The sequence below is a fragment of the Zea mays genome, chromosome 10, assembly GCF_902167145.1.
Source record: "Zea mays cultivar B73 chromosome 10, Zm-B73-REFERENCE-NAM-5.0, whole genome shotgun sequence".
Classification (NCBI taxonomy): domain Eukaryota; kingdom Viridiplantae; phylum Streptophyta; class Magnoliopsida; order Poales; family Poaceae; genus Zea; species Zea mays.
Genome location: NC_050105.1, coordinates 137,060,916 through 137,075,143, shown reverse-complemented (window position 1 = coordinate 137,075,143; position 14,228 = coordinate 137,060,916). Strand labels below are relative to the sequence as shown.

The 14,228-nt window shown below is 41.8% G+C and overlaps 2 protein-coding genes across 6 annotated transcripts; both read right to left on the bottom strand.

The window, feature by feature from the left end:
* Nucleotides 1-654: 654 nt before the first annotated feature.
* Nucleotides 655-4,497, bottom strand: LOC100282795 (ubiquitin carboxyl-terminal hydrolase isozyme L3). 3 transcript variants are annotated; one of them, XM_008663735.4, is made up of 9 exons: nt 4,057-4,497; nt 3,819-3,938; nt 3,670-3,720; nt 2,974-3,074; nt 2,259-2,317; nt 2,085-2,159; nt 1,548-1,596; nt 1,364-1,440; nt 655-1,012 (listed from the first exon to the last, which is right to left on the bottom strand). In XM_008663735.4, the coding sequence occupies exons 2-9, from the start codon at nt 3,878-3,880 to the stop codon at nt 923-925; spliced, it is 564 nt and encodes a 187-aa protein (XP_008661957.1). In that variant the 5' UTR covers nt 3,881-3,938; nt 4,057-4,497; the 3' UTR covers nt 655-922. The 3 variants fall into 3 exon arrangements, with proteins under 3 accessions (XP_008661957.1, XP_008661956.1, NP_001149173.1); NM_001155701.2 differs by having other exon boundaries at nt 742-1,012; nt 2,969-3,074; nt 4,057-4,168; XM_008663734.4 differs by lacking the exon at nt 2,259-2,317 and having other exon boundaries at nt 2,973-3,074.
* Nucleotides 4,498-4,898: 401 nt separating this feature from the next.
* LOC100285441 (uncharacterized) lies at nt 4,899-8,710 on the bottom strand. Of its 3 annotated transcripts, XM_008663835.3 has the most exons (5): nt 8,414-8,675; nt 8,178-8,260; nt 8,032-8,097; nt 6,616-7,930; nt 4,899-6,041 (listed from the first exon to the last, which is right to left on the bottom strand). In XM_008663835.3, the coding sequence occupies exons 4-5, from the start codon at nt 7,800-7,802 to the stop codon at nt 5,171-5,173; spliced, it is 2,058 nt and encodes a 685-aa protein (XP_008662057.1). In that variant the 5' UTR covers nt 7,803-7,930; nt 8,032-8,097; nt 8,178-8,260; nt 8,414-8,675; the 3' UTR covers nt 4,899-5,170. The 3 variants fall into 3 exon arrangements, with proteins under 3 accessions (XP_008662057.1, XP_008662056.1, NP_001151806.1); XM_008663834.2 differs by lacking the exon at nt 8,178-8,260 and having other exon boundaries at nt 8,414-8,710; NM_001158334.1 differs by lacking the exons at nt 8,032-8,097; nt 8,178-8,260 and having other exon boundaries at nt 4,929-6,041; nt 8,414-8,600.
* Nucleotides 8,711-14,228: the final 5,518 nt, after the last annotated feature.

The window sequence follows — 14,228 nt, the reverse complement described above, 5'->3', positions numbered from 1 at the left end:
ATCCAACCCGACCTGATCCCGACATTTGAAAGTCTACACTCAACCTTGCCTCCCCCTCCATGTAGAGATAGCAATGGTACCCACGACCGTATTGAGATCCTATGTAGTTACCTCCACTATAGTTAGGTCACTGACGTGTGGGCCCAGCATGTTCTCTCCGTGACCCGATACATTAACTTTAGTACATGATCAGTTGTAGTTCCTTTAACTCCTAAAACACTTTTTTTTTAAATAGCAGATTGGCAATGGAGATGTGTTCTTTAGGCGCATGGGCCTAGCCACCAGCGCAGTGACAGTGCTGCGTTAACACTGCACTAGTGAAGTAGTGAGTCGTGCATGTGAAATGAGACTGCGATACAAAGACATCTGCGCCACAGCCACAACAGCGGAGTGCCGAATTAGACAGACACGGACGCACGGGCACTCTTCTAGACAGAACGCAGTCAGCACCTCGTCGATCTGGACGCAGAACGAATCATGGCCAGCAGAACGAATCATAACGATGGTCCATGGGTACGCATACCTTAGCGGCTTAGCAGCTGATCGAACAACGTTTGATTCACATATTGGTAATGTAATGTGTAACTGATAACATTAAATTATGTTTTTTTAAGCCTAACAGTAATTAATATAACACTAGAAATAGATACCGGCTTATTTAAACTTTACCACCGGTATTCCAGCGTGAATCCATTTACGTTACATTACATTTTGTGTGAACGAAACGGCACATTAGCTCTTAAGAGAAGTGATACTACCAACGGGAACTTTTCTGTAGCCACGCTTTTATTTATCTTGTTTTAACGTGTTTAAATAATAAAACGAAGGCAAGAAAACAATAGAACATACTGCAGTGTTGGACTAAGGCTGCTGCAAAGCAAATGTGGGATATCGAGTGCCTATGACTGAAAGTGCTATAATGCTATATCGCTTTGCCTGAAAGAGCCATGACATTGAAGTTGTTTGACTGTGAATACATGGCGATTCTTGCTTTTATAACTTCTGCAGCATCCTGCACACAAAGATGTTCAAAACCATAAGCATCGTCCACGTTTCCTTATACTAAAAACAAGGACCTATCGGTGTCATGACCAAAAAATCCCCTTTAAGTTAATTCCAGAAGCTAAAAATATCTTCTCCAACTAAATGTCAGTAGATCTCTGGCATTTACCAGGTGGGGAGGGTGATGTATGGCACCCACAAACAACGAAGCAAGTGCTCAGTCCCCACATAAAAAATAGAAAATCTCATGCTTATAAGGTACAAATTTGCATACATAAAAGTTTTTCCATATCATAATCCTAGAACTCAAATGAATGCTGAGTAGCCTATGACAAGAAATAACATGGGTGGATCAATTTACCTGCAACAAGGTATCAGGAGTGGAAGGCCCATGGGGTATTGGCTGTGATGTCCCCCCATCAAGCTCATAAAGCTCTCCTGGAAAAAAAAGAAAGAATTATGAGAAGCTACGGATAGACTAATTGTCGAGGATTTGTAGCAAAATCCAACTATGGTGACAGAGCAGACAATAGTATGTCACATACCATCGACACAAGAGAAACAAATGTAATGTTCAATTACACCGTCCTTGGCCTGCATAATAATATAGGATCCATGAGCACTGATGGTAATCAAAGATAAGATAAGCTCAGACCATAGTTTCAACTAATTGACTTGTTACAGCTGATACAGTTCTTTAATATCGACTGTTACAGCTGATACTGTGAATTGACACGTCCAATCCTCACTTACAATGACACATGACCAACAAAATTCAACATGAATCTCAGATATTCAGGCACACAAATGCAACGGAAGGAGTAAAGGGGCATATACTACTAGCATATAGATTTCAATCTGGCTAGGAACCTGTAACTCTAGCTGGTCAGCAAACTGTTCTTTTCCAGATGAGTAAACAAGTGATAGCAGTCAGTTCTCAGATACTGGTAACCGGAAACCACTTTGATTCTGAGAAGCACTGACAACAAAAATTATAAGAATTAACTGCATACATTTCATCAAAAAGAATAACACCCACAAATCTTGAACAAAGAACTAAGTACTGTGCACATGTTATAAACCTCTGTGTCACCAGCAGTAGCGGCAATGGAATGAGCATTCTCCATTTCCTCGTCCTCCTCAAGAAATGCAGCACGCTGAAAACATCACCCACTTAATATGTTAGCCTGGCATATGAAGCAAGACTTCATTATGATTTATGAAAGCATTTGAATTGCAACACATCGGCCACTAACCTGGATAGGATCCATGTCAGCAGTTCGTTTATAAAATCTATCAAAATATGACCCCTCACCTGCAGAGAAAAAAGTTTTAATAAGATCTCACAACTGGAAGATAGCTATACTAAAAAACGTCCTCTAAGGAATCATATGAAACTTTCAGAGGATCGTGCAGATTACTTTTTGTTTTTTACAGACAATGCAAATTACTATTGGTGAGAGAATGGGCTGAAAGTTGCTATGCCTTTCGCAGTCCGACTGCTAAATTAGTGTAGTGGGATTGCTTAGGGTAATTAATTTCTATACTATATTAAAGCACCAGTTGCAACGGTCGTACCACGTCAATATTTTCCAAAAAAATCCCTACATTTATTTAGAATCAATCCACACTCCTATAATCCCTTCTTTACTACTATAATAAGAGAGTTTATGTAAAAAAATAAGTTGAAATTATGTATAAGTGAGTGTTTGAACCTTGGTTGTTGGCTCCACATTCACACTCACCTAATCAATAGAAAACATATATTTTGTGTTTTATTAAAACAAAATTTATCCTATGTCATATATAAAAAACGTAGCAATGCACGAGCATATGACTAGTTTTAACATATGTTTTGAGTTTCATCAAAATGCCTCTCCCTTATTGGAGATTCTAAGACATAAAAATGTCATGGGTGAAATGTTAATTAAGAGCTCAAAGTCCTAGGAGGAAAAAAAGGAAGTACCTAACTTGATTCTGGAAGTAGCATTCCCCAGTGCATGAATAATACCAACTGTGCCACAGGCATTCCCAACAGTTTGCTTTGTGAAATATACGTTCTTGCTGGGCTCCTGTATAATTTAATTTAGAGAATAATGAGTAAAGGATACATATACTCTAGACAGTTAAAGTACCATAAATTCAGTAACAACCTTTTTGGATTAATTCAATGCTATATAAAAATGGAGTGAGCTTTCCATCTTGCAAAGATTCAAATTAACAACATAACAGAAACCTTTGATTTATGTGAATACGTGATAATAATGCATCACTAATGAGATGGTGCACTATATGTATAATAGCATCAGATCTATTGATACTTTGTGTTACTGATTGTTAGGAATCAACATCACTTGAAGATAAATTAGTGTGTTTACTTGAAGAAAGAGATAGTAGGTTGCATAAAATCAAACCTGAACATGCTTCTAATTGAAGAATAATGTAAGTGACCATTCATAATGCGACTTTGAAAACATAACTAGGGGTTTGCTAGATCTAATGCAGTAATGTTCACCAACAAACATAATTAGCAAAAATTACACACAGTTTCCAATCTATAAGTTTGAAACATCGCTGCATCTACAGTGAGAAGTAACGATGTATATCTATTCAATGGAACACGCTGCTTTGGAACGGTACTAGCAAGCAATCCGGCTTCAGTCTCACCTTGGTCTCCACCGACGAGGTAGCTGAAGCTTGGGACTCCTTGCTCCGGTCCTGCTCAAAATGCGGTAAGATATGCGCTCATCCCACAAAGCGGTTTAAGCAACCAGTGAACGTAGGGCGCCAGCCGCCAGCCATGAATCGAGAATCACCTGGGGGTAGAGAAGTAGGACCGCGAGCACCGGCTGGGGCACCATGGCGAGCAACTCGTCATCGAGGCCGTACACGTCGCAGAACCCCACGTCCTCGGGGACCCCCAGTCCCCACATGAACTACACCGATCGTGCAGGGAACGAAAGGGCGCCGTGAGCGAGGAAGGCCAAGGGGCCGAGTGGGAACGAGCCGTGAGGTATCAAAACTCAGAACAGATGAGGGGATGGGTGGGTGTACCTGGTTCATGACGTCGGGGTTGGCCTCGAGGGGAAGCCATCGCTTCACCATGGCGACAGGCGCGGCGCGCGCCGGAGGAAAGGAAGGCGGAACTTCTGTGAGTAGGTAGGTGATGGCGGCGGCGATTTTGCGAGGCGAATCGGGCGCTTTTTGTTAGTACGCTTCAGTTGCTAGTTTGTTCCCATTTTTCAGACGCTCTCGGTTATAGTGTATTTTTTTTAAAAAAAAAGTCGAAATTTTGGTTACTGATGATGAATGAATATTGCGAATTTCGCCACGCCATGAAGTGCGTCCGATCCAATTTAAATACGAGAGCTACAGAGGCGTTCTTCCTCTAAAATGAACTGAAAGTTGCTATGCCTTTCGCAGTCTCCAATGCTGAACTGCGGAGCACGCGCCGGCAGGCAGCACCGGAGCACCCCGATGATTCTTCCACGGCGTGGCGTCTGTTTTCACTTTACAGCGAAGTTACCCAATTGCCCTGCGCCTGCTCTTTCTGTTGCTTTCTTGCGCTGCGGTTTTTTTCAAGTTCGCACAACGGCATTCCGCCCGTGGTGGATAACAATGACACGGCCGGCCGGCAAACCCTCGCGTGATCGGCTCATCAATGACATCGGTGGGCAAGGCAGCAACTGCTCGCGACGCCATCAACACAGCTCGGCCCGTTGGCCGGTCACGCCACACAGCTCCTTCCCAGAGCACCAAACGTCGTCTGGTTCTGCACGTGTGCGCCCCAGACGAGCACAGATCGGCAAGAGCAGGCGTTCGTATCGCGGCGGCGAGCTCACGCGGAGTACCAGTCCCGGACTCATCAAGGGTCCAAGGCAACAGGAACAGATGCATTGCATAAACAAGGAGGAAAGGGCCTTCTTAGCTGCTTTTCAGGTTTGCTGCAAATTGCAATGCATACTCTATACATAGTTCCATACATAAACTCGAAATGTGCCAAAGCAGGCAAATGGCAACACACACCTACCTAATTTTGGTCGATTCAAACCTGACAATTGTGCATCGACGGCGAGGCACAAATCACCATATCGAATCACACAAACATCAAAACCGACCATACACGGACAGTACGCAAACAATAGCTGCCACTGGGCACGCACTGCTCTTAAAAGAACTCAAAGTCCAGGTATTTTCCGGCCGACTTCACGTCTGCTCCGACTACCCGCTTGCTGTTGCTCCCGATCGCCTCCGCCACCCCATACTTCACAGGCAGCTCGGCCTCAACAGGCCTCGGGACCTCGGGAGGAGTGCTGCACCGGATGAGAGCCCAGTTCACACCCTCGAAGAAGGCATGCTGCTTTATCTCTGTCGCTCCCCGCTTCACGCCCAGGCGGCTCTGCGGCTCCTTGACCAAGAGCCCACGGATGAGGTCTCTGCTCGAGTAGCTTGTGGACGGCGACTCCGGAAATTTCAGTTGCTGGCCTACCACGTTGAACAGGGTGGCGCGGTTCCCTGACCCCTTGAACGGGGTCTTGCCGTACAGCAGCTCATGCAGGAAGATGCCGAAGGTCCACCAGTCGACAGCGCTTCCGTGCCCTTCGCCTTTGATGATTTCAGGGGCCAAGTATTCATGGGTCCCGACAAATGACATCGACCGAGCTGATGTTGGCTCGGCAACAAGCTCGGGCAGGGTGCCGGCGTTATGTCCCAACTCAGACCTTGCCTTTCGAGTCTTCTTCTTGCTCTTCTGTCCGAAGAATTTGGGGAGGAAGCACGCAGGCTGGATACAAGCTGAAGTAGGTTCTATGCAAGCAGGCTGTACACAGAAAGAACCACCTGCTCTTCTGGGATCAGAATCGAAAGCTGATGTTCTGATGAGTGTAGGTGAGACTGCACATCTCAGCGAGAGGTCAAAGTCTGAAAGCATTATGTGCCCATCATCGCGCACAAGAACATTTTCAGGCTTCAGATCTCTATAGACCACTCCCAACATGTGTAGATACTCCAGAGCTAGAAGTACTTCTGCGGCATAAAACCTGCACAGAATCAGGGCACTCCATGATACTGCTTACGGCTTCTATAAGGCTACTCAGCATGACTAACTACTGTTGAATTATCGCACAAATGAAACAAAGCTAAGAGTCTAACATGGCATAATATCTCTCTTACTTGATGCTACTCATCAAATGGGCCCTGCTGTACAAATTTTACTCCACTAATGAAGGAAACATTTTAGGATACCTAACCAAGTGCACTTTGTTCTCTACACATCACTCATAAAAGCTATTAGACTCTATTCGGGAATTTGTAGAGAGCATATCTGAACAAAGTTAGATTCTTCACAAAAAGGCCAATAAAACTAGACGGTTAGATTCTCCATAAAAAGCCCAATAAACAAGGATAGTAACACTACCAATAAAACTAGATGGCAAGATTCTCCATAAAAAGCCCAATAAACAAGGATAGTAACATTAGATCACCTTTTTCAATTAAACCAGTAGTAAATTAAATTAACAAGATCCCCAAATGTGAATAGAATTTTCTTTCTGCAGGTGAATGTGCCAAACAAGTTGCATCCTTTGAAGTATAATAGTGTTCAATATAGATTACCTTGCAGCATACTCAGAGAAATGCTTTCCTGGTTGTCTCTGTCGCAAAGTATGCAGATCACCACCTGGACAGAATTCCATCACCAAACAAGAGAACCTGTCGGTTTCAAAATGTGTATACAACGTTGGGAGGAATGGGTGGTCAAGAAGCTGTAGAATCTCCCTTTCAGTTTGAGCCCTATTTAACTTTTTCCTACTTGCCAAGGATGCCTTGTCCATTACCTTCATTGCAAAGTAGCACCGAGTTCCACTTAATTCTGAGAGGTAAACACTGCCAATGTCACCACAACCAAGACGCTTTAGTAGTCTAAAATGGCTCATTCCAAGCACGCTATCACGAGTTCGTACAGCATGAATTGCCTTCCATCTAGGATCATTCCCCTTGTGAGGCTTGCTGGCACCTCCAGTGATGTGGCTCCAGCTGCTGTCATCACTAACAACACTGCTATCACTTGCTCGACTCATGCTGGTTTTTGCACTTTCTAGTAAGTCACCTCGAACACCCTTTACACTCTCACAGTTCCTCTCCACATTGAGCATTGCTTCACCAGCTATGGTCTCGCTTTTATATGTGCTCGTGCAGCTGTTGAGGGTGCTCATAGCAGTGACCACACCCATGCTGTCAATACTACTGTGAGGGCTAACATTGCCACTCGGAGGGAGTGAAGCGTCCCAGACGCACTCCTTCTCCTCCGAGTCCTGAGGCAAAGAGGTAGCCTGAGACGACCTTGCTGTGGTGACTGATGCCACTGCAGAAGCAGATACCTTCCTCTCTTCAGCCATACCTTCAGCACCGCCTGCACCTACCACCAGATTTGCCTTTGCGCCTGTAACACGGATCGAGAGGTCATCTATGAAAGGCCCCTTCACCGAGACTCCTCGCACTAAACTAACCGGTGGCTCGGACTTCTCGTCGATTGCAACATAGACTGTCTTCATGATATCCATGTCAATAGGCTCTGGAGGGTGACTAGCCCCAGAGAAGGAGCTCCGGACACCTTCATCAGAGGAATCCATGCTCCGGAAGCTCTCTTCGCCATCATCTGGCAAATCCGTCTCTTCTTGCTGTTGGGAGTCATTCCCTTCACATGACGCCTTTATAGGTATCGGTGGCTCCGAGCTCTGAACCTTCTGGGCAGTGAGCACAAAAGGGTCTTTGGGCTCAGCAATCTTGTCTACAGCCTCCATTCAGTCTCAGCATAACAAGTGCACAACCACCTACTGGGTCGTTTCTTGACGAATCCCCAAGCAATTCTCTACAGCCACCTGTTTCCTGGCACCCGGTGAGCAGATTTCTGCGCAGACAGCACTCCACCCTACAAGAACCACAAGGATTTCATTGTCTAAAAAAATGGGCGAGGAGCAAGGAGATGAAGGAAACCGTTCGCCTCAATCCAAAGAGTTCCAAGAATCCAACCTGCTTCCAGACTAATTCTGGGCGCCACCAAGCCAAGCAACTCCCGGAAGTAGGACAAACTCCACACTGTGCAAACACGAAAAGTGCCGTTCAATGCTTCAATCCATCGGATTAGACATTACTCTCTTGCGAAAACAACAACCCACCAAATTATTCCTGCGTTGCTTAAATCCCACGACTCCCTCGCCGACGCAAAATCCCAAGAACCACACCTGAAATCCCCCGTTCGCTACCCGGAAAATGCACCCAAACCGCATTCAGAACTTTCCCAGACACACCCAAAAATAACCAGCAAAACCAGCGCATCCCCATCTCCTTCGCAAACAAGAGACGCAACCATCCCGAATCCGAGAAGCTTAACTGAAACGAAAGAAATAGTCACCTCGAATGATGGGAGGTGAAGATCCCGGGGCACTCTCCGTGCTCTTGGCTCCCAATCTTCCACTCGCTTCCCCCACCGCCCACCCCTGCTCCGCTCGTACCAGTCCCCGAGTAACTCCGCATTCGCACGCACTCTCTCTCTCTCTCTCTCTCCTCTCGTGAAGAGGGGAAGTGGAGTGGAGGACAAAAGAAAAAGCGAAAGGCGTGGTAACTGTTGTGGAGCTCTGCTCGGAGTCGGAAGTGGGGGCGTATGATATTTGCTTCCCTTGCTTTTCTTCCTCCTCAGTTTTTACCTCTACAACTAGTTTGGTAACTTTCTTTAAAAGATTTATATTTTATTAAAGAAAATTAAATTATTTTTTGATAAAATTAAGTTGTCAAATTAACCCTTAGAAATTTTAATGGAACGGACAGATTTACTGGTGGAACGCGTGGCTGCTCCGCTGCTATAGCCTATAGCTTGCTACAGCCAGCCGTTTACCGCCGGTAATCACAAGCTTACTTTAGTCTTTTATACTGATCACACAGCTTTGTTTCTTGTAGGTTGTGGTCCTTCTTTTTGTTTTTGTTAAGTCATGTATAATGAGAAGACACCAAAACGATTCTCCAAACATAAGAGATAATTAAAAGACTCAATTATACAATATAGTGTCTATAAATGTAGTCTATTAATAAATACAGAAGTAAATGTGTTTGTACAGCATCGGATCAATAGAACAGACGACAATTTCGTACAATGGAGAGTGACGTGTTTGTTGCTACTTGGGTTACGAGCTAGAGGCGTCTCTTCACGAAGAGATGGCTCCACGATTTTTTTTGCAAATACTCCCTTTAAACATCTCAAGAGTCTCTACATTAAACACCATTGTACATGCCTTTAGACTATATCAGCTTACCCATTCATATATTTATATTTAAATTCTACTTTACGAATAGTACAATCTACAATACAAATAAATACTTTTATGTAAACTATTGATAGATTGTTGCACACATTCTTACGGCTACAGCGAGCCGTTTACTGCGCAAAAACATCAACCCTTGCCGATCATTGAAAAAAAACATGGCTTTCTGTGATGACTTAGGGTGCGTTTGGTTGCGGGGCAGCCAAATCAGGGACGTCCTCTGGTGTCCCCTCTCGTTCCTCCAATTTTGAGAGAGAACACTGAGATAGTACTGTCCTAACCTTTAACTCTGAACCAAACAACCTTATTTGAGGGATCGTCTCATCCCGTCCCGTCCTGTCATTGCAACCAAACACATCCTTAAGCATCTCTAAGTATTAGTTTGGTAACCTTTTTTCTCAAGCGATTTTCAATTTTTCAATGAAAATTAGTTTATTTTCTCTTTAAAAAATAGGAATCATTTAGGAAAATGTTGTTACCAAACTAGACTTAAGAAGGAATTCTAAAACGGAGTCCTAAAATTTGAAATAGGACCATATTTAAGATGTTTAGGGCCTCAAATTTTTTACTCCAACAGTTAGACCTAATAAAACGATATTATTTAAGAAATAAAACATATTATCAGGAAACAATTAGTTATAATTTAGAAAATATTTAGAACCCGAAAATACAAATATTATAATCATTTGGTAAATTTCGTTGTTGAAGGATATTTTATGGTCTCGAACTCTATATTTAAAAATAGGGTCATATTTAGAGCCTCTCTTGGAGACACTATAATAAATGTTATTTAGGCTCTATTTGGTTCCACTTCTAAACTTAAGCTACCTTGAAACTAAATATACCAGCTAATAAACTAGATAAACTTTATCGAGAGTCCAGCTTCTATTATCTCATTATCACAACCACAACTGACAGCTAATATTGGGCCATTGGCTCGTATAACCATTATTTTCACTACTAGTAACACCAAATCAAAAGTTATGCATATCTGGTTCATTATCTAGTGAATCAAATACTACACTGCTAGCTAAACATTAGTTACCTAATATTTTCATTTAAATTTTAGCTGACATAGAACCAAACAGGTCTTAGGATTTATGTGCTCAGTTTTTGGTTAGCTTTGAAGATTAGTATCTGAATCGTAATTCATGTTTGTCCCAACACAATGATCTGTGTTGCCGATTTTAATAAAGAATATTTAATACGTAATTCTTATAGTTATGACAATATATTTTCACCCAAAAAATTTAGCTAAACGTATATTGGAGAGTGGAGACTACATTAATAGTCATGAAATGATAGTTTTTTAATAAAAGTTGATGTATGCTTACGCATTCATCTTATTAAACGTGCCTTCTCCGTTCTTAACATATTCAACTTCAATGAAATATACATAAGAGAATAAGAGATTACTACTGTTTAGGATAAGTAATAAATATTATCAGAATAATTATTAAATATGTTGTTATAAAATATATACATATTTGGAGATATAAATGTCACTAATATTTTTCTATAAATTTAGTTTGACTTTAGAAAGTTTAACTAGCACAAAAATCTAGCATATCCACTGCTCCTAAACAAGCCCCGAGTGTCTGCGACCAAACAAGGCAATGTTTAGCCATCAGCGCGTGAGATTGGTCCAAAGTATATTAAAATTGTTTTTTCTAAATAATTTGCCAAATTTTAACAAGTTTGATTTAGTATAGAACTAAAGTGAATAATGTGAAACTAAAAAATGTCAAACAATACCATTATAATAGAAAATAATGATGTTTCCGAAAAAAACAAATAAGGAAGGTGTCTCTTAATGGTGATATGAGGAACTGTTGGTTTTAATTAGAGGTACGATTCTCACCGAAAGTGAATTGATTGCTGTATTGAAATGTGTCAGGCCATTGGAAGACGTTTGGGCCCGGGTGCTGGACCACGCTGTAACCCCTTTGGGGCTACAGGGGACCCACCTGTCAACATCCCTTCTTGGTCTTGGGACGCTGGCGCCTGGCGCGCTGCGACCGAACGTCCCAGTCACCCAAACAAATGAGCATGCCTATCGAGTGTTGGATGCCGTTTGTAACGCCTAATCGCCTGCCCGCACTTTAATCATGGGTGTGGTTATCGTGCAACTTTAGCGATAAAAGGTCGCTGAATCTTTTATTAGCAGAGCAAAACGAAGCGACAATTCAAGCACCAGATAGTGAGCTGTAGGTTCCAAAACGCATACAGTATTCTTGACGATCTTTAACTCGAGAATTATAGTATGTGGGAGGGGAATGTACTACTTTTTGTTCTACAAGCATTAGATACACTAAAAAACCCCTTCATATAACCTAATGTATCTAAATCTTATATCATATTCAAAACAATCTCTCAAGATACGACTCATTTATGTGGGTTGTATGGTTAGAACCGTATCTAGACTTACAGAACCGTGTTAAAGATGTTCCTTCACTAAGATACCGTCTCTTGTGTTTTTTGCACTTACCCCCTTAAGATACTGGACATTTATGTGGGTTGTACATGCCCTAATGCTCCATTTGGATGTCGATATTGGAGGGTAAGAAATTGAATTGGGTTAAATACCAAGTCAACCATGGTATTTAAATGAGATGTAATTATAATTCTATTGTTTGGTGGTCACTGGATTGGAGTTTGGAATTGTGTGGTCTAATTCTACGCAATACCGAGGGGCTAGTTATAATCCAATTCTAAGGAATTGTGTCTCTCATTCCAAATCTCAAATCTATGCGCAACGAAACAACAGAAATTTGGAAAGTTGATTCCAATTCTCAAATTTGTGCTCCAATATATAAAATCAAACAGGTTATTTTTCACAAATATTACACTCTATATATAGCATCTCACCCTAACGGACTGTCTATTTCCAAATTTCAAATCAAGCATCTCCAAAAGACTAGCCAAATAGCTTGTGAATCCAAATCGTAGTTACTTAACAACAAAATAACTCTCCAACAGACTAGTCTTCTAAATCGGCAAGCTACCCAACTCCTTAAATTAGCTCCTTCTCTAGTCAAACTTGGCTAGCCACTTAAGCTAGCCAAACTAACTTGCCAAACATGAGATGATATGTAGACCGACACGTCGGTGTGTGGAGAGAGCGAGAGATAGTTGAATGTAGCGGTTGAGATTTAGATGATGTGAAATGAAGTCTATTAGAGTGATATGCTATATTTAGAGTGTAATATTTATGGAGAGGTAAATAGATGGTGGGTCCCTTGGAGATGCTCTCAATCGCTACATTTAGCTCTCTCTACACACCAACGTGTGGGTTTACCGTTTACACATTATCCCGCACTTGGTAAGTTAGTTTGGCTACCCAAAGTGGCTAGCCAAGTTTAACTAGAGAGGGACTAATTTAGAGAGCCGGAAGGCTTGACTAGTTGAATGGTTAATCTGTTGAAGAGTTATTTTTTCTATTAAGTAGCCAACATTTGGTTTGACGAATCTTTTAGCTAGTCTTTTGGAGATACTCTTATAGGCTTCATATGTATGAATGTATCTACCGCTCTAAAATGAAAAATCGTATACTTCCCCGTTTCCTCAGAAGATGAAAAGAACACATTCATAACAAGTTTAAGATTGATTAGGAAATAAGAGAAATTGTCTTACTATTTTTTTACTCTATATGTCTCAAAATATAATTCTTTTCAAGCTTCTTTTTCCTGTCCAGTTTCAAAATGTAGACATACTACAAACTATATGCATAGGTTAATTAAGAATGTATGTTAGTTTAAAATAAATTATAATTTGGAAGGAATATTAAGGGCCTGTTTGGTTTGTGGCTAAATGTGCCACACTTTGCCTAAGGTTAGTCGTTCGAATTGAATAACTAACCTTAGGCAGAAAAGTTAGGCAAAGTGTGGCAACTGAGGTAGTGAACCAAACAGGCCCAGTTTGTCTAGGTTCACTGCCCTCGCCATGTAGATCAGTCTCGGTGAGAGTTTTATCAGAGTTCCATTCGCTTTTAAAAAGCTTCCACCTAAGGTTTTGTTCGGTTATTCTCATTATACATGGATTGGATGAGATTGGAAAAAAAATTAGAAAAGCTTTGACTTTCTTGGGATTTAAACTCACCCAATCTCACTCAATCCACATGAATTGAGAGTTATCCGAACAAGTCCTAAACGGTTCTGATGGTACAATAATGTTTTGAATATTTTTTGAGCTCTTAAAGTCAAATAGTATATGGGCTTGTACTGACACTATTAAATGCTAGTGTCGTATAATACCGGCATATCACGATTAGGCACTATAGTGTAGTGCCTAGACTGATAGTTAGACACTAGTGCTGACACAATATGATTACTAAGGGCATGTACAGTGGTATTTAATGTGGGGGCTCTTAAGGTGTTTTAGGGGGTTATTTGCAAAATAATTTTAGAGCCGTCTCTCCGTGAAGAGACGCCTCTGGCTCGTAAACCAAGTAACAACAGACGTCTCACTTCCCACTGTACGAATTTGTCGTCTGTTCTATCGATCTGATGCTATACAAATACATTTAATTCTGTATTTATTAATAGACTACGTTTATAGACACTCCATTGTACAATAGAGTCTCTTAGTTATCTCCTGTGCTTGGAGAACCGTTTTGGTGTCTCTCCACTGTACATGCCCTAATAGTGTCTAATAGTATCATGCATAATAGTGCCGTAATTAATAGTGTCAGCGACACAGTAGCCCGTTTAGCCATCCTACAATCCTAGGCCGTCCTGTCCTACTCCTTTTTGTCTTCCGTACCCTCCCCATATGGGACCGTGCCCGTCTTGCTTTTAAGACTGTTTTTGGCTGTTGACCACAATAATTAGGTTTTACGCCCAGGTCTCCTTTTGATCCACCACCCCTGTGTGCGCAACTGCGCATGTGTCGCTGTATTACACAAAAGTATTT